Genomic DNA, 25,719 nt, shown 5'->3' with positions numbered 1-25,719 from the left:
CGTGGATGCATCGGAACAAATTTTATCACCGATATTCCGTCTCAAAGTCTTTCCGTCTGCACGTAGTTGTAACGTAGAAACCTTGGGATACAAACAGCGAGCACCGTATGGCGAAGAAAGAGTCCCAAAAGAATATAACAATTAATTTCATAAATGGGTATATAAATATTATCTGCGTAATTTTCTCCACGCAAAATAGCGGAGGCCATATTGCATCTTACTGTTTTCCTACGTAGAATACTTGCTCAAAAACAAAGGAACGTCCCGGGTCACAGTCGTCATATAATCGGATGTTTCTTCTTGTAACAATATTATTTAACTGGTAGCTAACCAGTTCCATACAGTTAACAAGATCTCTCTTCAAGCTGACAGAAGATATTTCCATCATAAGGCTTGCTACATTCAATCTAGCATAACCTCTTATGATAAAAAAAAAGAACAAAAAAAAAATATCGATTCTGGATGATACATAAATATCAAGTGAATGCTATACACAATACAAAGCTCCCATCTAATAGCGCAAACTACATTCTGGTTGAAATAGCAGCGTAAACTTTTGGAACGAAGACGGTGAGGAGCAGGAAGGGAGAGCCCTCATGCTGATTTCTGACCCGTTGATTTCTGACTTGAGCTGCTGCTTAGCTTTGAGCAATTGTTGCTTACACTCTCTTCACTGCATCGCTTCTTATCATCACCTTGAAGGAACTGAGCTGGAGGTTCTTCCTTCTTTGCATCCTCAACATCTACTTGGCTGAGAAAGCTTGGCTGGTTAGTCGATGAAAGCAACCTTGCCCACATTCTGTCAGTAATCACTACTTTGTTCTGCGTTTCAGTAATCCTCTGCAAAGCGAACATGAGGAAAAACAGTCATTAGCATCACAAATTGTCTTGAAAAACAAGTTGGGTCGTCTATACGTAGCCCTATTCTTCCGTTTGGCATTTTCTTCAGTGTAACCTCCTTTGGAAAATTCAGCAATACCATATCCTTCCTAATTTAATCACCTCTCCTAATTAGTGCACTTTGTGGCCGGTTGCACATGACCAAATTATCTTGATCGATTATGATGTCCTTCCATACGAACAACCTCTCATCTTCTATGAATGGACTCACATCTTATCCTATTTCTTAGTATATATAATTATATACACCAAGTTCTTTATAAAAATTGTCAGTATGATATTATCTGAAAATTGCTGTCAATTTTGAATACGCTACTCAACCTTGTTAGAGCATAACATGTACTGTTAAATTGACTTTTTCTAAACGCTTTGATGTGGAAACTAAAAAGGGAATATGAAAAATAAAAAGAAAAAGGAGTACGGATATATAGTCTTCAAGAGCAAGGAGATGAGTAAGCAGTAGCAACAGGAGATGAAGTGTAAAGCCTCCTGAGGTCTTTTTGGACACCCGTGGTAAAGCATCATGTACTGTGAGACCGAGCAAGATATTTGGATTCTAAATCTTGCTCATTCTATGGGTACAGAGTCTACTTCCCAAATAAAATGCCCTATGGGTTAGGTTTATGAGCTCAGTCCAAACAACATCTACCATTAACAGGTGGGGGAGGATTTTACTTACATGGAAAGGTATATAAGCATGCCTTCCATTAACAGGTCCAACAGTGAATCCAGTGTACCCTGCCATCGCACCATGGATAGCACTATGAGCCAGCAAAGTGCTGTAAACATTGTCTGAAGCATTGCTAGGGACTGCACGAATCATGTATGTTGGATCTGCATTGGATCATTTAGAAAGAATTAATTATTTGAAATTAAAATAAAAGGATAGCAAAGATATTCAGTTCCAGTAACAAACCTATGTACTTGAGATTTAACACCTTCTGTTTTTTTGTTAAGTGTTCCTGTACGATGCAGAAGAAACCAAGTAAGCATTTTTCACATGAAGTTCCACAGCATCCAAAAATATACAGTTGAAAAAGTACTATCTATCTTGCAAAGTGAACTGAATGATATACAGAACATGTTCTTTTTCTTGTTTTGTTTAAATATTAGGTGGTCCTCCACTCTCTCCTGATAAAGGGGAGACAGTTCCCGTCATAATGTTGGTAGCATGCCTTATACTTGAGATCTTGTTGCAGGTCTCAAGTTCTTTGTTTATGTATACAATGTGTTATTCGTAACTTGTCGCCTCTTGATGAAGTTACAGAAAATTGGTGAGAGAGAAAGAATACATGCAGATCATGTAGACATTTTAAGCATAGTGCTCTATGTCTTACGAGGTCTAGTCCCTCACTCGCTTAGACAGAAGAAAATTTCGTCTTATATTAATTAATTTCCTGAACTAGCATAAAAGTCACATAAAAGAACACCAGAAAGTTGCTGTGGAAGAGAGTTCAACCATTTAACTGGTAATAATAATTAGGACATACCTTTATCTTCTGTGACAACCAAAGCCCAACATCAAGAAGTAGCTTATTTCCAGAAGCGTCTTCATTATGCATGGTTCTTATGCTTTCAGCCATCAGCTCTTGCCCTGCACCCTCAGCAACAACAATAACCATGTGCCCACTCTCCTTTAGGCGTTTTTCAACAAATTCAAGAAGGCCACCCTTCCCCTCCAGATAAAAGGGTGACTCAGGAATCAAGCAACAGTCCTGAAAAAAGAAAGAATTTACCGCAAAATCTCAACTAAATTTTGCACTCTGAATTTTTTAAAAAAAATTATGCGAATATCTAAAGTAAGTGGGTAAAGAACAAGAGAGTAACATGACCAAGAACTGACTGAATTTTGTACATACCACATCTCGGCTTGCAAGAGTTGCATACATTGCAATGAATCCTGCAGAAAAAAAAATTCCTTAGAAACTAGATAGATACCCTCCAATTCAAATAACCAAAGAATTATTATATGATAATGCATGTATGTGCTTGTGAATTTACCAAATTGTACATACAGAGTATTTATAGTTCACTTGTTGATTAACAGAACAAACTTTAAAAGTTCATTCATATGATATATGATTTATACATCTGATTATCCAGAGGCACACATTTTCTTGGATGGATAGATATGTGATACATTAAGGAAATGGGATGAGAAAACATAAAGAACAAATTAGTCAAGGAAAAAGAGCCGCCAAGGGAACGTGTGTTTAAATATTATGCAACAGCAAATTGGATGATCCATGATATGTCAAGTAACAATAACCTATAAAAAAACTAATTTGCATGAGAATACAGATAAGGTTTGAAACTAACCACTGTAGCGACCCATTAACTTCACAACACCTATACCATTTTCGACACTTTCAGCCTCAACATGTGCTGCATTAATTGCCCTTTGGGCCTCCTCCACAGCAGTATCAAAACCAAATGACTTGTCAATAACCTGATTCAGAGAGAGAACAATATAAGACACAAGAGAGTGAGGAAATTACAGAGTTAACTCATCACGAAGGAGAATTATATCCCAAAGAATATAAGTACCGCAATATCATTGTCTATTGTTTTGGGGATGCCAGCAACAGCAACTTTTAGTCCGCGCCTTTGGATTTCCTGCAAAACAAATCCTTATAATTTAATGGTTATATATAAACACAATACTACTAACATTTTCAACACAAGAAATTTCCGGTTGCAAAATGAACTTTTTTGCAACGAAAATCATCGAGCAACATTAGGACCAGAAAGTTCTCCAGGTAAAAGAAGCAAATAAAGGATTCACATTGCACAGGTCATTAGATCATTGCATCTTCATGTTCACAGTATTTCAGCCTCTTGAACACACAATTACCTCAAAAATAACGGAAGCACCCTTCTGAGTTCCATCACCCCCAATAATATAAACCTGTACAAATGAAACTTATCAACTTCAGAAATCATGTTGTGAATATAACTTAAATTAGTAAATGAAAAGCAAACTTAACTGACCATAAAGGGCATGACAGAAGAAAAAGACTATCAAGAATACCTGATTGATCCCACGATCTTGAATGCTATCTACTATCTTTGAAGTATCATGTCCACCTCGTGATGTGCTGAGGACGGTGCCCCCTCTTTTGTGAATATCGTTGACACTTTTGGGTGTCAAAGGAATGGTATTGCGAGCATAGAAACCCTTGTATCCACCCTGTAAACGCCACAACCGGAATAAATTACAATGTGGTATTTATGTGTGATAATTACGAGAACCTAACTCTAATAGGTCTTTAATAGTTGGAAAACATTAAATTGCCTATTCAGCTAAAAGGACTAGAACTCTTAAGAGTTTGCTTTGAAGGATAAGGGAGTAACTCTTTTTCAACCACAAGGGACTTATCTTAGTATTTCCTGGTGACACGTGAGCAAACAATGAAGGGACTCCACGTGCCTAGGTAATCAGGTAGATTTTTTAAAGGAAGCCTCAGCACTTATGAGAGTACCGAGTACGCATGCACCCCAATGTTCACGCACAGAAGTACACACATATATACATGGAAAGACATGCTCCTACTCTGTGTAATCACAAATACAAGTCATGAGTGTGTTACTGTGTCTTTATGCATGTTTGTTCTGTGCATATGCGTGTGTGCACGCATCTGTGTGCATCACCCGCAAACCCTTCCAACTACACTTGGTCATTAAATCCCAACATCCCTTTAATTTGGTGCTTCTGAAATCCACGAGTCTTTTTCCTTTTTTTATTTAGTATTTTTTTATTTTACAGCTAGCCAACCAGCAGTTTCCATGCACCCAACAGTGATGGATGTTTAAGGGCATGAGAACATGATGGATGCTGAATGCTAACAACATTTGCCCAAATCAGCTTGAATTCAGTTTACTTCAAAGAATTGGATTAAAATTACAGGATACAAGATGAAAGTATAAAGTTCCTCTACAAGGTTTACCTTTAAGGAGCAAGCACATAAGAAACAACAGTCTTGATCCAAACAACAGGTAGGTCAACTGGAGCTTACGGTTTACCAAATTGATTAGGAATGATCTTCCAATTCTACATACTCATTCTACATACCCCCAATATATTAAAGAAAAAATTAGGATCTCACTAATGATGTGGAAGTTTGTAACAATCTACTGTAGCTGATACGACGACATTACATTAACAAAGCATGTTACATTTTGAAGTTGTTGCAAGGTAAATCATGTTCAGCATCATCTGAGTTTACAATTGGAATATCACAATAAGTTGTTTAAGAACCAATTGAGTTATAGATTACAGAGGCTTGAGCCGAATGCAACTGAATAAAAATCAAGCAAAATCTCACCTCGATTCCAAGGATTCTGGTAACACCATACATGTGATACAAGCCACAGACAATTTCTCTGATCACAGTATTAAGCCCAGGGCACAAGCCTCCGCAAGTTACTATGCACGCATGCACCTCATCAGACTCAAAGTACACCTGATTACAATAAAAAAAATTATCTTTTAGCCATCTAAAATTGTAATTTTTAGTATGTACGTTGTCTGGGTAAAATTATACAGGGTAATTTACCTTCTGACGGGGCCCAGCACGTCGGAAGTGGGTCCCTCTGGGACTGGCCTTATGAACCACAATCTACAGATAAAAAATCGAGATATAACTACAAAGTCAACAGGTTTAGCTAAAAATTCCATCCATCTTGGAATTTAGAAATACTCACCTGACATGCAACTGTATCATCCTCATTGACAAAATATTGCCTGCCCATCAAAAATTAACAAATAAATTTTTGCTTAAATTAAATGAAACTCATCAGCGTCTAGAACGATGAATTAGATGGGCGCATACTTCACCACTGAATATGCTGGATTATCTTGCAGCGGGTTGGGATATGTCTGTCAAAAGAAAATAACAAATGGATGAGCCAAAACTCATTAAAAAAATAAAAAGAGGGGTGATTAGAAATATTGTGTAAGCTATCTGCTATCACGCTCGAAGTTACGAGAGCCAAGATTAATGGAACACGATAAAAGCTCCACTTTAATTAAGCAAAGTTAAAAAATCAAGGGAAAAATGCTTCCAGCCCCCAAAAGCCAAGTGAACGTGCTTCCTACCCCCAAGACTTGGTCAATGGGTGTTTTACCCCTAAAATTAAAGATTGTGTTCTCTGAGCCCCCAAAACACAAAACCCAAGACATTAAAACATGCGAAGACCATAATACCCTTCTCTCTCTCTTTCTTTTTTTATTAAAATATGATGAGGATTATTTTATTATTTCTCTATCTCTCTCTCTCTTTATCATGATGTACCAAGAGGATAGTTGAAATGATTGATGAGGATTATTTTATTATTTTCGTTTTTTTATTATTTTCGTTGTTTGTATTGGGAGGTTGTTAAAGTTACGGGTTGATTGTTAAGGTTACGGGTTGGTTGTTAAGGTTAAGGGTTTGTTGTTAAGGTTATGAATCCTCTCTCTCTCTTTCTTTTTTTATTAAAATATGATGGAGATTATTTTATTATTTTTGTTTTCTCTCTCTCTTTATCATGATGTACCAAGAGGATAGTTGAAATGATTGATGATGATTATTTTATTATTTTAGTTTTTTATTATTTTGTATGAATACGACCCATTCCGGAGTCTTCACGTGCTTGTAGCTTGGTTGGCTCCAATCTCCAAAGCAAAGACCACGAGACAAAATCACAAAAATACGTGTACACCCTCAGAACAAACTCTATATATTTCTTCATCCAACACAAAGACATCTGTCTACTTACCTTGCTTTTTGCTATAGCTAGCGAAATCCTCATAGTTCTACTTGCCCACTTCAACCCTTCCCAAAAAGAAAAAGGAAATTTATTTTTTTAGCCCAACAAAAATTTAGAATAATGGATGATTGCTTGGAGAGAACTCAGAGCATGATCTCCATGACAAAACCCAACTCTTCATCAAATGATGAAGAAATCCAAGCTCAAGTCGAAGTTAAGGAGGAGGAGGTTGTTGCAGAGTCCAATGGCGGTGGGCTCATCAACCAGCTCATTTCTCACTTGCCAAGTTTCGAATCCAATGGAGATAACACAAATGTAACTGAAGAAGCAAAACAGGGGGAGAACAAAGAAGAAAATAATCGCGGTGGGGTCGTCGATCAATTGATAACTAACTTGCCTTCAGTTTCTGTTCCGGTATCAACTCCAGGTTTTTTTTTGGGAAAAATGCTTCCAGCCCCCAAAAGCCAAGTGAACATGCTTCCCACCCCCAGGACTTGGTCAATGGGTGTTTTACCCCTAAAAATAAAGAATCTGTTCTCTGAGCCCCCAAAACACAAAACCCAAGACATTAAAACATGTGAAGACCATAATACCCTTCTCTCTCTCTTTCTTTTTTTATTAAAATATGATGGGGATTATTTTATTATTTTTGTTTTCTCTCTCTCTTTATCATGATGTACCAAGAGGATAGTTGAAATGATTGATGAGGATTATTTTATTATTTTCGTTTTTTATTATTTTGGTTGTTTGTATTGGGAGGTTGTTAAAGTTACGGGTTGATTGTTAAGGTTACGGGTTGGTTGTTAAGGTTAAGGGTTTGTTGTTAAGGTTATGAATCCTCTCTCTCTCTCTTTCTTTTTTTATTAAAATATGATGGGGATTATTTTATTATTTTTGTTTTCTCTCTCTCTTTATCATGATGTACCAAGAGGATAGTTGAAATGATTGATGAGGATTATTTTATTATTTTCGTTTTTTATTATTTTGGTTGTTTGTATTGGGAGGTTGTTAAAGTTACGGGTTGATTGTTAAGGTTACGGGTTGGTTGTTAAGGTTAAGGGTTTGTTGTTAAGGTTATGAATCCTCTCTCTCTCTCTTTCTTTTTTTATTAAAATATGATGGGGATTATTTTATTATTTTTGTTTTCTCTCTCTCTTTATCATGATGTACCAAGAGGATAGTTGAAATGATTGATGATGATTATTTTATTATTTTTGTTTTTTATTATTTTGGTTGTTTGTATTGGGATGTTGTTAAAGTTACGGGTTGATTGTTAAGGTTACGGGTTGGTTGTTAAGGTTAAGGGTTTGTTGTTAAGGTTATGTGTTTGTTGTGTATGTTACGGATTTGTTGTTAAACCTCCCAATACAAACAACCAAAATAATAAAAAACGAAAATAATAAAATAATCCTCATCAATCATTTCAACTATCCTCTTGGTACATCATGATAAAGAGAGAGAGAAAACAAAAATAATAAAATAATCCCTATCATATTTTAATAAAAAAAGAAAGAGAGAGAGAAGGGTATTATGGTCTTCACATGTTTTAATGTCTTGGGTTTTGTGTTTTGGGGGCTCAGAGAATAGATTCTTTATTTTTAGGGGTAAAACGCCCATTGACCAAGTCCTGGGGGTGGGAAGCATGGTCACTTGGCTTTTAGGGGCTGGAAGCATTTTTCCCAAAAATCAAATACCACAGCTTCTAATTTGCAATTACTAACAGACATCAACTCACCAACAACAACAAAGGCAAAAAACACAAAAAAAAGTTTAAAAATTAAAAATAAAGCAAGATCGTCATCAATATACCTTCTACTCTGCAAGAATCCAAGCAAAAGTCCTTTGGCATAAGCTATCGTATCCTTAATAATAAGTAAGAGCAGCTATCCATACTAGTGATTCGATTCCAAGCAAAAGATCCATTTTTTTAAAAAATTAAAATAAGCTAACTTTTGCAAGCAACAGAAGGACCAAACGAAAGACGAAAGAAACCGTACGGGCAAACCCTTGATATAATCAGTCACGTGAGGCACATCCTCAAGGACGTAACCAGCGGCAGCGCGAACGATCTTAGGATCCGATTTCTTCGGCGTTCCGTTCTCCGATCCCATCGACGATGATCTCGACCTCAGATTCGACGCCGACGGCACCCTCTTCACCGACGAGAGCGAGCTCCGAAGATCGAGGAGGCGGTCAAAGCTCGAGCTGTTGGGGATCGAGCCCTGCTGCTGGTCGAAATTAGACATGGATCCCATCGTCAGACGTCGTTAATTAATTAAGGTTGAGGGAGCTTTATGCGATAATAATAAGATTGAATAGGAGCCAGGCTCTGAATTTATAACGAGAGAAGCGAACCACAGATAATAAAAATAAAAAAGGCGATGTTTTTGAATAGAGAAAGCGAGAGAGAGAGAGAGAGCGCTTACGTTGGTTTTTGACGTTTGACGAAAGCGATTGGAGGAGGAAGGAGAAGAAAGGCTAATTACGGGATTGCCACTGTTGGTCCCTTGGCTCTGGGGGGATTCTTCTTTTCTAGAAATTATTGCGGTTCTTTTCGGTCTTGGTACCCTAACCGGCCCATAGTTTGAAAGTAGACCCTCGCGTCTTTGAAATAAAGAAAGAAGAGAAGAATGTTAAAATAAAGAAAGAAGAGAAGAATGTTAAAATAAAGAAAATTTTCAGAAAACCCCTGAACTTCAAGATGATTTGCATAAGGTCCTCTGAAATTTGAAAATAAGATAACTCTTCTGGACTTCTTACAAGTTTCACCAAAATGTTTGAGGCGAGTTCTGCTCTGCGGCTTCTTAGCGAAAGAGAGGATAGAGAACAGACAGGAAAAAGACGAGGAGAGATTTCTTTTTATGGTTTTAGGGCTTTTTAAAAAAGTTTGAAGTTTCATGAATGACTCGTACAAATCTGGTAGAAATTGAGGGGGTTTTCCTAAATTTACCCGGGAAAGGGAAATGGGGCTGGGCTTCTGCACCACTGTAGCTTTGACCTCTCGTGCAACTAAGAACTTTGTTTGGTGTCTTTATGAGATTCATCTTTTTGTGGAAACTGCTTTTTCATGGGAAAGTCGGGATATGAGAATGGTATAATAACTAATAAAATAATACCAACCAATTATAATAAAATAATACTAACCAATTATAAAAAAAATAATAAAAAAATAGCTTACACCCCACTTCAGGTTTTGGCAAATGAGTGTTGGACAATTTAGGTCTAATAACAAGGATGAGGAGGAGGATGAGTCACACTAGTAATAAATAAAATAAAAGTTAGAATAATGAGATGGACAATTTAGGTCTAACAAATAGTAAGGTAATTGCATGACTTCATTATTAACAAAATAACGAAAAACAAAACTGTTGTGTTTTTTCCCCTCCTTTATCGTACATAGTTACGCTTGTAATATGTTCTTTTACTGTAGAATGAATTAACTCTAAAAAGAAAAAGAGATGTCCTAAATTAATAGCTAAAATGATCAAACATCTCAAATACGAGGTCAATGAAATAGATTCTCTTCACTCCCATCTGGAGTCTTTCTCCTGTAAGGACATCTCTTGCCCTGTCAATCTACGGTGGCCTCTTCATCCCTCAGGTCTCTTCACAGTGAATTCTTTTTATTCTGCTTTACAATCTGGAGGTTTGAAATCCAGATATTATAACTGTTGGACCCTAGAGGGGGGATGATTAGGGTCAAGAGGCTATAATTATGCAATAAAAATAAGACAAGCAAACCATAATATTCTAATGCAATCAAAATAGAGGAGATAGGGTTAGGAATCGTTATCCTGTGATGCGCGATGTGTTAACAAGGTTCGGTCCGCTGACCTACGTCCCCACTCCCCACTCTCGAGGAGAAATCCACTACACAACCCGGTTTGGAATCCGGAACTTCGTCTACACAGCGATCCCCTCACGATCTCACACTACACAGATGATCTCACTAGATCACACTCCCTCACAATTGATCTACACAAGATCACACTCTCAAGATAGTAGAAATGGTGTAAGACTCTCTCTTTACAACGTCCCTATGGCAAAGAGAAGAAGCACACTGAAGCTGGGAAGTGAAACACACAAAAACTCAGAAAACAACGTCCCTATGGCAAAGAGAAGAAGCACACTGAAGCTGGGAAGTGAAACACACAAAAACTCAGAAAAACAGGTTTGAAAATTTTGCTCGGTAAAAACAACGTCTCTGGTTTTTGCAAAAGCTGGGACACTGAGGAAGAAGAAGAGGTTGAGTTTAAATAGAAGAAACCAGCTGTTTAAACCCATACCCTTAATCCCCCAAAATCTAGAAACAATCGTCGCTGAAATCTGTACTGAGCGGCGCTGAAAAAGGACTGAAATTACCGTTTGAAAATCTTGGCGGTCGACCGACGAAATTTGCGGTCGACCGCGATCCATCGGTCGACTGGTGCGGTCGACCGATGGAAATTTCGAGCTCTCGGTCGACCGCGACGGTCGACCGACAAACTCTCTGCTGCCCACTGACGAATGAACACAGGTGCGGTCGACCGGTGCGGCCGACCGTATTCTGATACATTCTAAAAGACTGATTTTGACACACTTTAATAATTTGTAAAATATTCATTTGACTTCTGAAAATTGTGAAACTTTGTAAAATATTTTTAATACTAAAAACAAATTGTTTAGAAAAGGAATTTTGCAAATAGGTTCTCATACTTGTAGAAAATAGTATTTTATGAAAAACGCTTAAAAACATAAGTATGAAAACGTGTGTGTGATATCCCAATAGCTTCAAGTGAAATCAATAACCCTTTGCCTACATTCTAGCACTAAAGAGAAAAATAAAAGCTAGCTAATATCCTCACATAGAATGCAATTCTTGAGTCTTGATATAGCTTGAGTTGGATGAAGCTTCTATTTGAATTTGTTGTTCTTGAAATAACGTTGCTTCATCACTATGCCTCCTCCTCCTTTGGATATCATCGTTGTAGCGCATATTTCATTCAATCCTCTATTTGTGGCACTAACAAGCTTGATATATAAATTCACTACATTTGTACTCAATAAGCCATTAGTACCGATAATGATGGTTGTAAAACATCATCAAAACATAAGGGCTAACAATCTCCCCCTTTTTAATGATGACAACCAACCATTATATAAGAGCAAAAATAAATATAGCTTATAGATAGGTGCTCCCCCTATCTATGAGCTCCCCCTATCTATGTGCAACAAATGAGGAGATTTCTCTCCCCCTTTGTCACCATCAAAAAAATGGGGTAAAGAGAAAAGCATGCATAAAAGCAACTAAACAAGCAAGCAAATAGAGCTTTCACATATTGCACAAGCCCAAACCATTTCTTATGCGACAAAAATCATCCTCACAAAGAGGCTTAGTAAATATATCCGCTAATTGAGATTTTGTGTTAACAAATACTAGGGATACATCTTATCTCTCTACATGATCGCGTAAGAAATGATGGCGCACATCAATATGCTTGGTTCTAGAATGCAAAACTGAATTTTTGAAAATATTTATAGCACTAGTGTTATCACAAAAGATTTTTATATTTTGAAAATTCAAATCATAGTCAACTAAGCTTTGTTTCATCCATAAAACTTGAGCACAACATAAGCCGGCGACAATGTATTCCGCTTTCGTAGTGGACAATGCAACACAATTTTGTTTCTTGGATGCCCAAGAAACAAGTGAATTTCCTAAGAATTGGCATGTTCCACTCGTACTCTTGCGATCTACCTTACATCCGGCAATTTCAGCATCACAAAAACCATATAAATCAAAAGAGGTGTTTTTTGGATAAAATAAACCAAGATTAAAAGTTCCATTAACATACTTAATGATTCTTTTAACCGTAATCAAATGAGATGCTTTAGGAGATGCTTGAAAACGTGCACATGCACACACACTAAACATGATATCGGGTCTACTAGCGGTGAGATAAAGAAGACTACCTATCATACCTCGGTATAGTTTTTGGTCCACGTCCTCACCACTTTCATTCGCATCAAGCTTAACACTTGTACTCATGGGAGTAGGCGCATGCTTAGAATTCTCCAAATTAAATTTTTTCACCAATTCCTTAGCATACTTGCTTTGAGAAATGAATATCCCATCCTTAGTTTGCTTGACTTGGAGCCCGAGAAAGAATGTAAGCTCTCCCATCATACTCATCTCAAAATGATCTTGCATAACCTTAGAAAATTCTTTGCACAAAGATTCATTAGCAGCACCGAAAATGAATCATCAACATATATTTGAACCAAAATAAAATCATTTTTCCTTTTTCTCACAAAAAGAGTGTTATTAATTGTTCCTTTTGAAAAACTATTTTCAACAAGAAAACTAGAGAGGCGAGCATACCAAGCTCTAGGAGCTTGTTTCAACCCATATAAAGCTTTTTGAACCTGGAAAACATGATTAGGAAAAGCATGATTTATGAAACCGGGGGGTTGCTCAGCATATATTTCCTCTTCTATAAAACTATTTTAAAAGGTACTTTTAACATCCATTTGAAATAATTTGAAAATTTTAAAGCTAGCAAATGCCAAAAACATCCTAATAGATTCCAACCTTGTAACCGGTGCAAAGGTTTCATCATAGTCTATGCCCTCCTCTTGATTGTATCCTTGGGCAACCAAACGAGCTTTATTTCTAGTGACAATGCCATGTTCATCAAGTTTGTTTCTAAAAACCCATTTAGTACCAATAACACTAGCATTGTTAGGTCTAGGAACTAATTTCCAAACATCATTTCTTTAAAAATTATTTAGTTCTTCATGCATAGCCAAAACCCAAAATTTATCATTTAAAGCATCATTAATTTTTTTAGGTTCTAGTTGAGATAAGAAAGCAACATTACCACACTCACTCAAAGCTTTTGAGCGAGTAACAACTCCTTGTGAAGGGCTCCCAATTATTTGTTCTTTTGGATGGTTTGATGCGAATTTCTAAGCTTTAGGAAGTTTAACTTGTTCATGAGCATTGGAGCTATCCACATCCTTTTGAGCTTCTATAAAGGGAGTATCATTGATTTGTAAAAAGTCTAATCCTCCTTCAATATCATCATCATCATCTTTCCTAGGTAAAACAACTTGAGAACCAACATTAGTCTCATCAAAAGTAACGTTTATAGATTCTTCAACAACGAGACTTCGTTTATTGAAGACCCTATAAGCCTTACTTCGAGGTGCATAACCTAAGAAAATACCAACATCAATTTTGGAATCAAATTTATCATGGTGATCTTTTGTATTTAAAATAAAACATTTGCACCCAAAGATATGAAAATAACCAATAAAAGGAGTTTTTCCATAAAAGAGTTCATAAGGAGTTTTCTTAAGCTTTGGTCTAATCAAAACACGATTTAAAACATGGCAAGTCGTATTGATGGCTTCCGCCCAAAAATATTTTGGCAAATCAAATGAGTTTAGCATAGTGCGTGCTATCTCTTGTATGGTACGATTTTTCCGTTCAACAACACCATTTTGTTATATTGTTCTAGGAGCGGAAAACATGTGAGTTATACCATGATGAGCACAAAAATCATAAAAAAATTCATTTTGAAATTCACCTCCATGATCACTTCTAATTTTCACAACTTTCAAATCTTTTTTATTTTCAATTCGTTTGACATGATTAAAAAATTCTTCAAAACAATCATTTTTATTTGCAAGAAATATTGTCCATGTAAAACGAGAGAAATCATCAATAATCACAAATACATAGTGTTTGCCTCCAAGAGAGGTAACACGCATAGGACCAAACAAATCAAGATGAAGTAATTGCAAAGGTTTAGAAGTCGATACCTCATTGATGGATTTGAAAGAAGATTTTGTTTGTTTACCTTTGGCACAATCCTCACAAATTGTATCTTTTATGAAGTGCAAGCTAGGTAGCCCTTTCACAAGATTCTTCTTAGACAATTTTGATATTAACTCCATATTTGCATGTCCAAGTCTCTTGTGCCAAATCCAAGGATTTTCATCAATTGCCGCAAGACACTTCACATCTTGATTCACTAACTCATTCATCTCAAAAATGTAAACATTAGACTTGCGATTTGCAATAAAAACAATTTTTCCATCCATACTAATGATGCATTTGTCCGGTTTAAAAGAAATATCAAAACCTTTATCACTTAATTGGCTAATGCTAAGAAGATTATGATTCAAGCCATTTACTAAATAAACATCTTCAATAATGGGTGAGGGTTTCTTACCAATAGAACCGATACCAATGATTTTACCTTTCTCACCACCACCGAAGGAGACATTGCCTCCTTCAATCCTTGATAGGGTTGCAAATAACTCTTTGTTGCCCGTCAAAGAAGATGAAGGTATAGTATCTTTAGGTACCCATGTTTTGGGTCCTTGGTGGTTAGTAGTCTTGGTACCTTTGGGTACCCATATCATTCCATAAAAATCATGGTTGTCTTTAATCCTACAATGAGTAGAAATGTGTCCGTGTTTCATACAATATGTGCACACAAAATTTCTCTTGTGTGTATGAGCATGAGATCTATGAAATCTATTTCTACCATGATGATTATAATAAGCATGAGTGGGTCTAGTCCTACCACTCTCAATTTCTAGTCTTTCAATCTTTGATCTTAATTGCCTATTCTCGAAATCGAGATCTCCTAGCAATTCATCTTTTAGTGCAAGAGAGGTTGTTAATTGTTCTAGCTTAATGTCACAAGAAGCATGTAATTTTTTAAAAGAAGAGTATTCTTTTGACATTTCCTTAAATTCAAAGTTTAATTCTTCTAGAGTCGTAGCTATGTCACATTGCATGTAGAAAGATTCACTTTCAGTCTCGGATATTACCTCTTGTTCATGGGCCATGAAACAAATGTTGGGGTCATGAAGAGCAAGTTTGGCTCCTTCTTCATTACTATCTGAATCACTTGGTTCGGATTCTTCCCATCGGGCATACATAGCCTTCTTCTTCCTAAGGGCAATCCTAAGCGATGTGGCCTGGTTCATTGCATTCGAAACATTTTCCTACACGTGAAAAAAATTTGTTGTTAGATCGGGGGTTAAATTTCTTATTCATTTTTATGAGTCTAGAGATTCTTCTAGAGAGATGAGCCACTTCTCTAGAAAAATCCACTTCACTATCCGGTTGACGAAGAGGAGTAATCACTAGCTCCTTTGAGAGCTATGGTCTTCAATTTTGGTGATGGCTCCTCAATTTCTCGTGAGGGCACTTCCTCCTTCTCCTTCCCCTTGAGCTTCTTCTCATGGACCTTGAGCTTTCCGATGAGGCCATCGATAGGTAAAGTGGTATGGTCATGAGCTTCTTCTATCGCCGTCGCCTTGGGTTTCCACATCGGAGTCAATGAACGAAGAATCTTGTAGTTCATCTCTTGAATAGTCAATTTCTTGTCAAGACCATGCAATTCATTGATAATGTTAGTGAAGCGAGAAAACATAGCATCAATTGATTCATTTGGAAGCATTTAAAATAACTCATATTCATGCATAAGCCCACTAATCTTGGATTCCTTAACTTGGGGGGTTCCTTCGTGTGTAATACACAATTTCACTCATATTTCATATGCGGTTGCACACGTGGAAACCCTATTATACTCGTTGGGGGAAAGACCACAAATTAAGGCATTCATAGCCTTAGCATTGAGATTGGCTTGGTGCCTTTCTCCATCGGTCATAGTCCCAACTTTGGACTTCTCTACGTACTTTTTCTCTATGAGTTCTAGGATGTCAAGGTCAATGCAACGAAGGTAAATTCTCATCCTAGCATTCCAGCCTCCATTAGATCTTTTCTCTAAGGTGGTTAAACCAAAAACTAATATAGAGACCAAGCTCTGATACCAATTGTTGGACCCTAGAGGGGGGGTAATTAGGGTCAAGAGGTTATAATTATGCAATAAAAATAAGACAAACAAACCACAGTATTCTAATGCAATCAAAATAGAGGAGATAGGGTTAGGAATCGTTATCCTGTGACGCGCGATGTGTTAACGAGGTTCGGTCCACTGACCTACGTTCCCGCTCCTCACTCTCGAGGAGAAATCCACTACACAACCCGGTTTGGAAGCCGGAACTTCGTCTACACAGCGATCCCCTCACGATCTCACACTATACAGATGATCTCACTAGATCACACTCCCTCATAATTGATCTACACAAGATCACACTCTCAAGATAGTAGAAATGGTGTAAGACTCTCTCTTTACAACGTCCCTATGGCAAAGAGAAGAAGCACACTGAAGCTGGGAAGTGAAACACACAAAAACTCAGAAAGAATAGGTTTAAAAATTTTGCTCAGTAAAAACAACGTCTCTGGTTTTTGCAAAAGCTGGGACACTGAGGAAGAAGAAGAGGTTGAGTTTAAATAGAAGAAACCAGCTGTTTAAACCCATACCCTTAATCCCCCAAAATCTAGAAACAATCGTCGCTGAAATCTGTACTGAGCGACGCTGAAAAGTACTGATTATTACCATTTGAAAACACATGGTGGTCGACCGACAAAATTTGCGGTCGACCGCGATCCAGATCCGAATCTGAGAAAACAAGCAGATACTTCTTCGGTCGACCGGTGCGGTCGACCGATGGAAATTTCGAGCTCTTGGTCGACCGCGGCGGGTTTTTAATACTAAAAACAAATTGTTTAGAAAAGGAATTTTGCAAATAGGTTCTCATACTTGTAGAAAATAGTATTTTATGAAAAACGCTTAAAAACATAAGTATGAAAACGTGTGTGTGATATCCCAATAGCTTCAAGTGAAATCAATAACTCTTTGCCTACATTCTAGCACTAAAGAGAAAAATAAAAGCTAGCTAATATCCTCATATAGAATGCAATTCTTGAGTCTTGATATAGCTTGAATTTGATGAAGCTTCTATTTGAATTTGTTGTTCTTGAAATAACGTTGCTTCATCACTATGCCTCCTCCTCCTTTGGATATCATCGTTGTAGCGCATATTCCATCCAATCCTCCATTTGTGGCACTAACAAGCTTGATATATGAATTCACTACATTTGTACTCAATAAGCCATTAGTACCGATAATGGTGGTTGTAAAACATCATCAAAACATAAGGGCTAACAAACTTCATATGGAAATCTCCCAATTCATTGATGTAGGCGTCTAAAAAATATCTATAGGTATCCATGCACAGCTCGAGACAAAGAGAAGACAATGAACGTCATTATCCAAGTTGAAGAGGATTATCCGAGTCAAAGAGGATAATCTGACGCTGACAAGCGCATGAAGCGAATCGACGAACCATTGATGATGTGGCGACGAACCACCGGAACGGCCAACGCCAAGTGGCTCGTGTGCTCACCGGCCACCTCCAAGTGGCCAACACGCTCATCGGCCACTGAAACAGCGAACCAAGTGGCCCTTGCGCTCACCGGCCACCTCCATATGGCCCGCGCACTCATCAGCCAATGCCAAGTGGCCCGCGTGCTCACCGGCCACCGCCAAGTGGCCTACACGCTCATCGCCCATCGAAACGGTGAACCAAGTGGTTCGTGCGCTCACCGGCCACCTCTATGTGACCCGCGCACTCATCAGCCAGCTCCAAGTGGCCCGTACACTCATCGGCTACCAAAACGGCGAACCAAGTGGCCTGCACGCTTATCGGTCATCGTCAAGCGACTTGCGCATTTACGAAATGTTTGAAGCGAATCGATAAAGTGTACAAGTCAACAAAAAAACGGAATGCACGCAGAAGGACGAAACAAGTCCAGACCGAACATACCAAGAAAGCCCCTGGCTGTCGAGTCACGTTAAAACGACTCGGCCAGGCTAGTGGCTCGGCCATGGGCCGAGCCACCAAATGGTGGTTCGCGCTTGAACCGAACCGGTTCGGTTCGTTTTGCACCCAATTCAGCTAGATTCGATCCGAAAATGCGTTTTGACGGTTTTTGACGAGTTTTCATGGGATTTCTTCTGTTCCAGGGGTTCCTAACTGCCTAGATATTATCTCTAAATATGGTTACATGGTTGTCAACTAAGGATAAGGCCAAATCCATCGTTCTTATCCTAGGGGCTTATTTCACAGGGGCGGAGATCAAGAGGGCGAGGTGCTACCAAATTAGAGAGTGGAGCATGAATTTTAGAGGGTTAGCAGATCTTGGCGAAGTTCCTCAATAAAAAAAGAGAGATCGAGAGATATGAGGGTTGTCCTCCGGATTTAAGCTTGGTCTTAATCCCGAGAAGAGTCATAATCTCCCTTGGTCGGGATTACCACTTCTGCGAATACTTCCTTCGTGAAGTAGGAGCTTTGATTATCAATCTGTCAACCAGATCTAATCCGCGGTGGTCTACAGATATCAACGTCACTGGTACAGGTAAAGTTTTCACGCAAACAGCAGGCGATAAACATTTGCTGTGTGTTGTTTGACAAAGTTGTAATTTTTATTTTTATTGTGCAAGGAGATCTTATAAAAAGATCGACTTTCTTTCTTTTTTGAACTTATTGTAATGGCTAAAATTGTAATGCGTTCGTCACCAATGAAAAAAGCAACTTCTGACCCAAACACGTTGGCGACCACAGTGAGAGCCAACAGCTTCGCTGTCGAAGCTATCGTGCTACAACCATGGATCCGGATCCCGGTTGACGAAGAGGTCGAGTACGAGTTCAACCAAATAAAATTCGAGGAGTATCTGTCATCGCCCTCCTCCAGACCTCTGCCCCTTTCAAACACAGGAAGATCAAGACCCCGCTGCTACTGCAATCACGCATTGCAACGCCCCTCCGGCCTCCAACGAGGCCGGATCTACAGATATGGACTTCTCCTCAATCAAGTAGATAGCTACTAGAGGCGCGCCCACTTTATCGAAGAGAGCTCGCCAAAGGCAGCGCCAACGCCTTGCGTGCCAATTCGTCAAGGATTTGGAGGCGATAGACGGGATCTATTACGAGGCGGATCTAAAATTCAAGGAGCATCGAGTGCCTCAACAGCAAACAAATGGCCTCCCCTCTAAGCCAATAATGAATGAATTGGTCCACGTCAAAAGGACGCATTCAACCCTTGAATGTTAGACCCTAGAGGGGGGTGATTAGGGTCTTATGCTAATCTAATTCGATTTTATGCCAATTAAAATAAATTAACAAGTTATCCTAGCAAGTATGAAGTACAACAATATATATGAGCTAGGATAAGCAATATGAACAACAAGATATATCCTAATAAAGAGATATAGGCAATGTATGTGCAATGATGTATAAACAACACAAGGGTAAATAATCTAAACTAGAAAGTGGACAAACTAAATAGTGAGGCAAAGGCGAAATGAGCAATGAGCACAAATAAGAATAAACGCCAAGGCACACACAAACACAAGCAAATGATCACGGAGTTCGGACCTTCCGTCCTACGTCTCCGCTCCCTACTCCCGGGGAGAAATCCACTAACACAATCCGGTTTGGAAGCCGGAACTTCTACACACTCGGTTTACAAGTTCATCGAAAACTCTCACACAACAAACACTATGCAATCACACTCTACACCCACACAAGTGTTGGACCTAGCCGTGTCTCCCTCAAGTGCTAGGTTACAACCTCTCTCTAGGCTCGTCAACCGACGTCACTCCTCTTGGAACGATCCCGGACTCTCACCACACACTCCTCTCGGTGTACATGTGTATTACAAGGTGATCTCACAATTAGGCTCAATACAATAATTGTTTGTTCTCTACTATGGATGAGAACACAATGAAAGCTCACACTCAATGTTACAACTCTCACAACCCCAAGTATATTATGAATGCAAATACAATAAGCTCAAGTGGGTGTGTGTAACAATGAGTAAAATCAAATCTAAACTCAATATAAAACTAGCTTTAATAGAAATGATAATTAACAAATAATTATAAATAAAAGCTAGAGTTGAGTTTAGGAAAACTTCTCTAGATGACAAGAGAGAGAGATGGATTGAATGCCCAAAATACAATTGATAATCTTCTCAAGCTCTTGTAAAACTTTCTTCATAAACCAAACCCTTAAACAAGCTTAAAACAAGCTTAAACTATTTTTAAAACTCTTTAAAACATTCTCTTTGTTGTATTTAAGTGTTGAAGGATGATGGGTATTTATAAGAACCCAAGACAACAACCCAAAGCCAAAGAAAAGCCCAAAAAACGATACAAATCCCTAAAAAATCGGAACCAGAAAAATATAGCCGTTATGCTACTGTAACTTTCACGGTCGGCTGTAGCGGTCAACCGTGGGTACTGTAGCCGTCTGGCAGATCTGATTTTTCTGCATCTCTGGTTTTATAAAATCAATTAAAAATAGTAAATCAACTCTAAAAATCATGAAATTTTGAGGGAAGGTTCTAGACATATATATTAACATGTTAGAGAAAGAATTTATGAAAAATCACTTCCCAATTGAGAGAAATAAATGTTTGAACACAGATAAACAGTTTCTGAAAAACTGCTGAAAACTCGGTTTTAAATAAATGTTTGAACACAGATAAACAGTTTCTGAAAAACTGCTGAAAACTCGGTTTTGTAAATTCAATTAAAAATAACAAAAAACAACTCCAAAATTAGTAAAACTTGGGGAAATGTTTGTATATATGATAATAAATATGTGAACGAAGAAAATTTTCAAATATCATTTCCCAATTGTGAAAACGTATCTATTTTGTAAAAACATGCACGGACACATGCATGTACATGAACAAAAAACTTGATTTTTCCAAAAACGAGTTCAAACAACTTGGAAACACTTTAGAATAGATTTGTAGACATTATACGAGATATGAAAATAGTGTGAACAAGTCTTCAATCTATAAACACAATATTTTCTAAATACAATAGAATATGAAACAAATAAAAGTGTATATGAAGATATATATTGTTTCATATCTACATAACTAAACCAAAACAACTTAACCATATGAAAACAAACATGTATATATATAAATATGTATTTGTTTCATATTTAAACTAGAAAATCAAAACTTGTATTTATATATATGACTATATATATATAAAACCAAATACGTGTATGTGTGTATATGATTGAGCTTAAAGTATTGAACACACATAATATAAATCTAAACTAATATACCCAAGCAATTTTGATCTTTAATAAGGTTGACTTGGTACACTTGCGGATGAAGCTTGAACTTGGATCTTGAACTTGAATTGCATTACTTCAATCACTATATCCGCCATCCTCCATTTGATATGATCGTTATGACGCAATCCATCCAACCTCCAACTACGTTGTTTATCTATAATAAATAAGAAAACATAAATACTAGACAAACAACATTAGTGGTAAATTGTTTGTTAAACATCATCAAACAAGAAGGCCAACATTAAAGAGCGGATCCAGGAATGTCGTGCATTACTTACGCATGCACGGATTCTCATGCAAGAAGTGTAGAAGCTAAAGCAGGAAGAGGTGGTCAAGAAGCCACCAAAACTTCACCAAGTCTAGAAGCCAAAGTTCGAAACGATGTCAAAAAAAAATCGAACAACGCCCGGAACTCGTGAACCACCCCTGACTGGCTCGACCCAAACCGAGCCACCAAATAGTGGTTCATACCTGAATCGAACCGGTTCGGTTTGTCTTGCACCCGGTTCACCTCCTGTAGTCATGTTTAAGCCTCCGACAACCCATATTCCTGTCCCGACAAATCATGCACCTCTGGTAGAGCCCCACGACTACGTAGACTTGTTCCAATTCAAGATGAGGATGGCGGATCGCCTGGGTCCTTTGCACGAGGATCGAGGTAAAGTTCCGATAAAAGAACGCTTGGGTTCGGTGACTGAACCTCGAGCAACTACTCGAGCTGGGAGTCGCACTCTCCCTCACAACAAGTCTGAGCCTTTTCGTAAATAGGAAGCTCCCATAACCGACCGCCTCAGACTGCTTGTCGAAGTCCAAGAGCTCGTTGAGGTCTCACGCTCACGAATGCGTAGCTCAAAACATGCGACTCTTGAGAGTGCTAACGAGACGTCGAACCCCCAGAAGGAAACATTTTCGTCTGATGGCGATGATGTTATACTTGGGAAGTCGTGCCAACACACGATAGGTTACTTCGGTAATTATGTCGATGAGTTATACTATTGGGCTGGGGGTACGAACAGATCTTAAAAGAGAGATACCCGAAAGATGGACTTTCATTGTCTCTGTGCCAAACTAATCACTATAGTATTATTAGCATGGTAGCTGCCCCAAGACCGCTCCACAAAGGGTCTCGATATTGGAAAAGATCTCCACCAGAACATCCAAGTCCAAGCCAAAGCATTTCCGTAGAAAAAGATCAGTTGTGCAAGATGACGAACTCCCAGAAGTCACTATTAATATGGTCGATAAAGGAAAGTCAACGCAGAGTTTCAATCCCCGTCATTTTTCAGACGTATCTCAACGTATAATTTGGTTACGGGCGGGAACTACTAGGCGTAGGGACTATCAGAGGATGAATAGATGATTATCCTCGAATGATGAAGCATCAGATGCTAACTCTGCAGTTGCTTCTGATAATATGGTATCCAGCCCAGGACTATCTCGCGAGGCATTTATGATCAACACCGAGCAGATGACCAAAATCATTGAGGATGCTTTGGTTAAGCAAAAATAGAACTTCAAGTTAAATGGCTAAGATGCGGATGAAGGAGGAGCATGACCAACAGATTCGGAATTTGTCCAATCAACTTGGTGAATCCAGTCGTCATAATAATGCCTACCTGGTAGGTGACGATTCAGACATGGACGAACACCTTGATGCAGATAACTCTCCCGTTGACCAAAACGTTAGGGGTGGCCCCACTAAAAGTAACGACGCTGGGGGTGGTCCCACCGAAGATAACAATGCCGGAGGTGGACACGTTGCTCCTCTTAGAAATCATCCAAAGCATGATACAGATGAGGACGAGAAGATGAAAGATCTCGAGAATAAAATCAATGCTCTGATGTCTGCTCGAGAGGTGAAGAAGACCGGTATCCTGTGTCCTTACCTAAGAGAGTGGGAGTCGATCCTGTATCCGACGAAGTTTAACCTGATTAACTTCACGCCGTTTGACGAGAAGGGTTCGCCCACTCAACACCTGATCTACTTTAAGTCCCACTTCCGGCAATGAAGCATTGATGGTCCGATCATTCGTTGGCACCCTTCACGGGCCCGCCTTCGATTGGTACCATCGTCTTAAGCCTAGAAGCATCAATAACTGGGACAACCTGAAGAACCTGTTCCTCGCTCACTTCTTTGATGATGACGCCGAGGTGTCAATCAGGACACTCTTCAATGAGAAATAGGAAGATGACGAGATGGTCATCGACTTCGTCAACCGCTTCCGGAATAAGACGATGAACTGCAGAGATCCGATCACAGAGGACTTCATCCTCCAAACCTATCACAACAACCTCTCTTTGGACGTATTGGAAGTTATGGGAGTAGCACCGTCTAACACCTGAAAAGAGTTGAAAGTGCGCAGAGAGCAGACCTAACGCTTCCTCAGAAGAAAGAAATAGGTGAAGGTACACCATGCTACGATATGTTTTACCATCACAATCACTATCTCTCTAGTGGAAACAATAAATAGGTGAAGGTACAGACAGGCAAAAATAGCAAGAGACAACACTGGATATACATAAAAGAAGCATAAGAAATATCAATAATGAGCCCAACTGAAATAAAATAGAAATATCTCTGAGTATAAACTGGATCTCAAATACAATAAGTCAAATAAACAAAGTCTCACAAAAGCTCTCAACTCTAAACTAAAATACCAATCTAGAGTCTAAAAATAATTAACTACATATGGAGTTCTGCAATAACTACAAAGTATAATAAGTAGCTAATTGGATAACTAAGAAGTCTCATCAACCTGCGACTCTCCGTGCGCCAGACTTGCCGCCTGAAAGAGGGGAAACAACGAGCGTCAAAGCACTAGCGAGATCATCACTGCCTCTCCCCAGGGGAAGGGGTAGGAATATATAAGAAAATAGAGTCAGTATTAACATATATCAAATCATTCATATAGCTCTCTATGAAAATAAATAGTCAAGGAAACATACTCAAATCTCCAACATAAAGAATAAATACATTATCTCAAATTACATCCGAGTAGCCTGCTCTAATATAAGAGGATGTCAACCAAACCAAAATGAATATAACTGCCGTCCATAACGGGTGTGCCAAAATCTCAAAGAAAATACCCTACTCGCGGGTAATCTATCATGAAAGTAAAACTTACAACTGATCAAATATCTATGTGTGCATCATCTTGTGCTATAGCGATACTCTTGTAATGCTCTTACTCAATCGCTCTGCGACAATAGGATTTACTATCTCCCTATTCCGGATACATGTAATAATGATACTATTATAATACTCTTACTCAATCGTTCTGCGGTAATATGTTTTATCTTCCTATTTCCGAATACGTGAAAGATCAAATACTAGTCATGTGTATTTATAAATTTTAACTTGTGACAAAAGTGTGTTAATTTAACACAAACCAAGCCTAAGTGCACATATCTCGGTGTGCGAGTTCACATCTGAAGTTCACCATCATCCCAGGTGTTTAACAAGTTTTAACATTGTAGATAATCATCACACGTTCGAGAGAAACGCTCGACAAATAGAAATCAAACCAAAACCATGTACAAGCCAACATTAGACTGGTGGTCGACTGTGACGGTCGCCCGCGATGGGCTCCAGAGACTACCCAGGTCTCTGCCCTGCACGCGGTCGACTGTGGCGGTTGACCGTGGCGGTCGACCGTGAGCCCAAAATCTAGTTTTTTTCTAGATTTTTGTGTGTCGTATTTTTGTGATTCAAACATGGTAAAAACTTCATGAATCTTGCATATAAACATGTTACAGCAGATAGAAATATCTGGAAACAAAATTAACATATATAACCATGATTTTATGCATTATATTTATATTCAAAACCCTAAAACATGCATAAAAGCTCAAAACGATGAATCAAACTTCTTCCTTTAGATTAACCATGTTTTAAAATCATCTTCAGATCTTAAATATATCTGTAAAATTTGTTCTCAACATTTTTAGCATGAAAAGACCTAATATTTATACATATAATACAAACGTGTTGTCTTTTAT

General features: G+C 38.3%; 1 protein-coding gene across 3 annotated transcripts; it reads right to left on the bottom strand.

The window, feature by feature from the left end:
* Window positions 263-9,124, bottom strand: LOC109826803 (ATP-dependent 6-phosphofructokinase 6-like). 3 transcript variants are annotated; one of them, XM_020393829.1, is made up of 15 exons: window positions 9,078-9,124; window positions 8,649-8,879; window positions 5,733-5,779; window positions 5,605-5,644; window positions 5,457-5,519; window positions 5,226-5,363; window positions 3,932-4,090; window positions 3,755-3,808; window positions 3,448-3,516; window positions 3,220-3,349; window positions 2,760-2,800; window positions 2,391-2,615; window positions 1,817-1,862; window positions 1,580-1,734; window positions 263-840 (listed from the first exon to the last, which is right to left on the bottom strand). In XM_020393829.1, exons 2-15 carry the CDS (start codon window positions 8,760-8,762, stop codon window positions 595-597), a joined length of 1,527 nt encoding a protein of 508 aa, XP_020249418.1. In that variant the 5' UTR covers window positions 8,763-8,879; window positions 9,078-9,124; the 3' UTR covers window positions 263-594. The 3 variants fall into 3 exon arrangements, with proteins under 3 accessions (XP_020249418.1, XP_020249422.1, XP_020249413.1); XM_020393833.1 differs by having other exon boundaries at window positions 8,649-8,876; XM_020393824.1 differs by lacking the exon at window positions 9,078-9,124 and having other exon boundaries at window positions 8,649-9,009.

This window comes from Asparagus officinalis, chromosome 1, assembly GCF_001876935.1.
Source record: "Asparagus officinalis chromosome 1, Aspof.V1, whole genome shotgun sequence".
Taxonomy (NCBI): domain Eukaryota; kingdom Viridiplantae; phylum Streptophyta; class Magnoliopsida; order Asparagales; family Asparagaceae; genus Asparagus; species Asparagus officinalis.
Note: the sequence above shows the minus strand (reverse complement) of the source record. Positions and strands in the feature narration are given on the sequence as shown.

Coding starts and splice junctions, on each gene's coding strand:
- LOC109826803 (XM_020393824.1), bottom strand. CDS start 8,906: ATGGGATCCATGTCTAATTTCGACCAGCAGCAGGGCTCGATCCCCAAC. Junction 3,517..3,754: donor GTGCTTCCGTTATTTTTGAG/GTAATTGTGTGT, acceptor TTTGTTTTGCAG/GAAATCCAAAGGCGCGGACT. Junction 841..1,579: donor ATGCTTATATACCTTTCCAT/GTAAGTAAAATC, acceptor TTCGCTTTGCAG/AGGATTACTGAAACGCAGAA.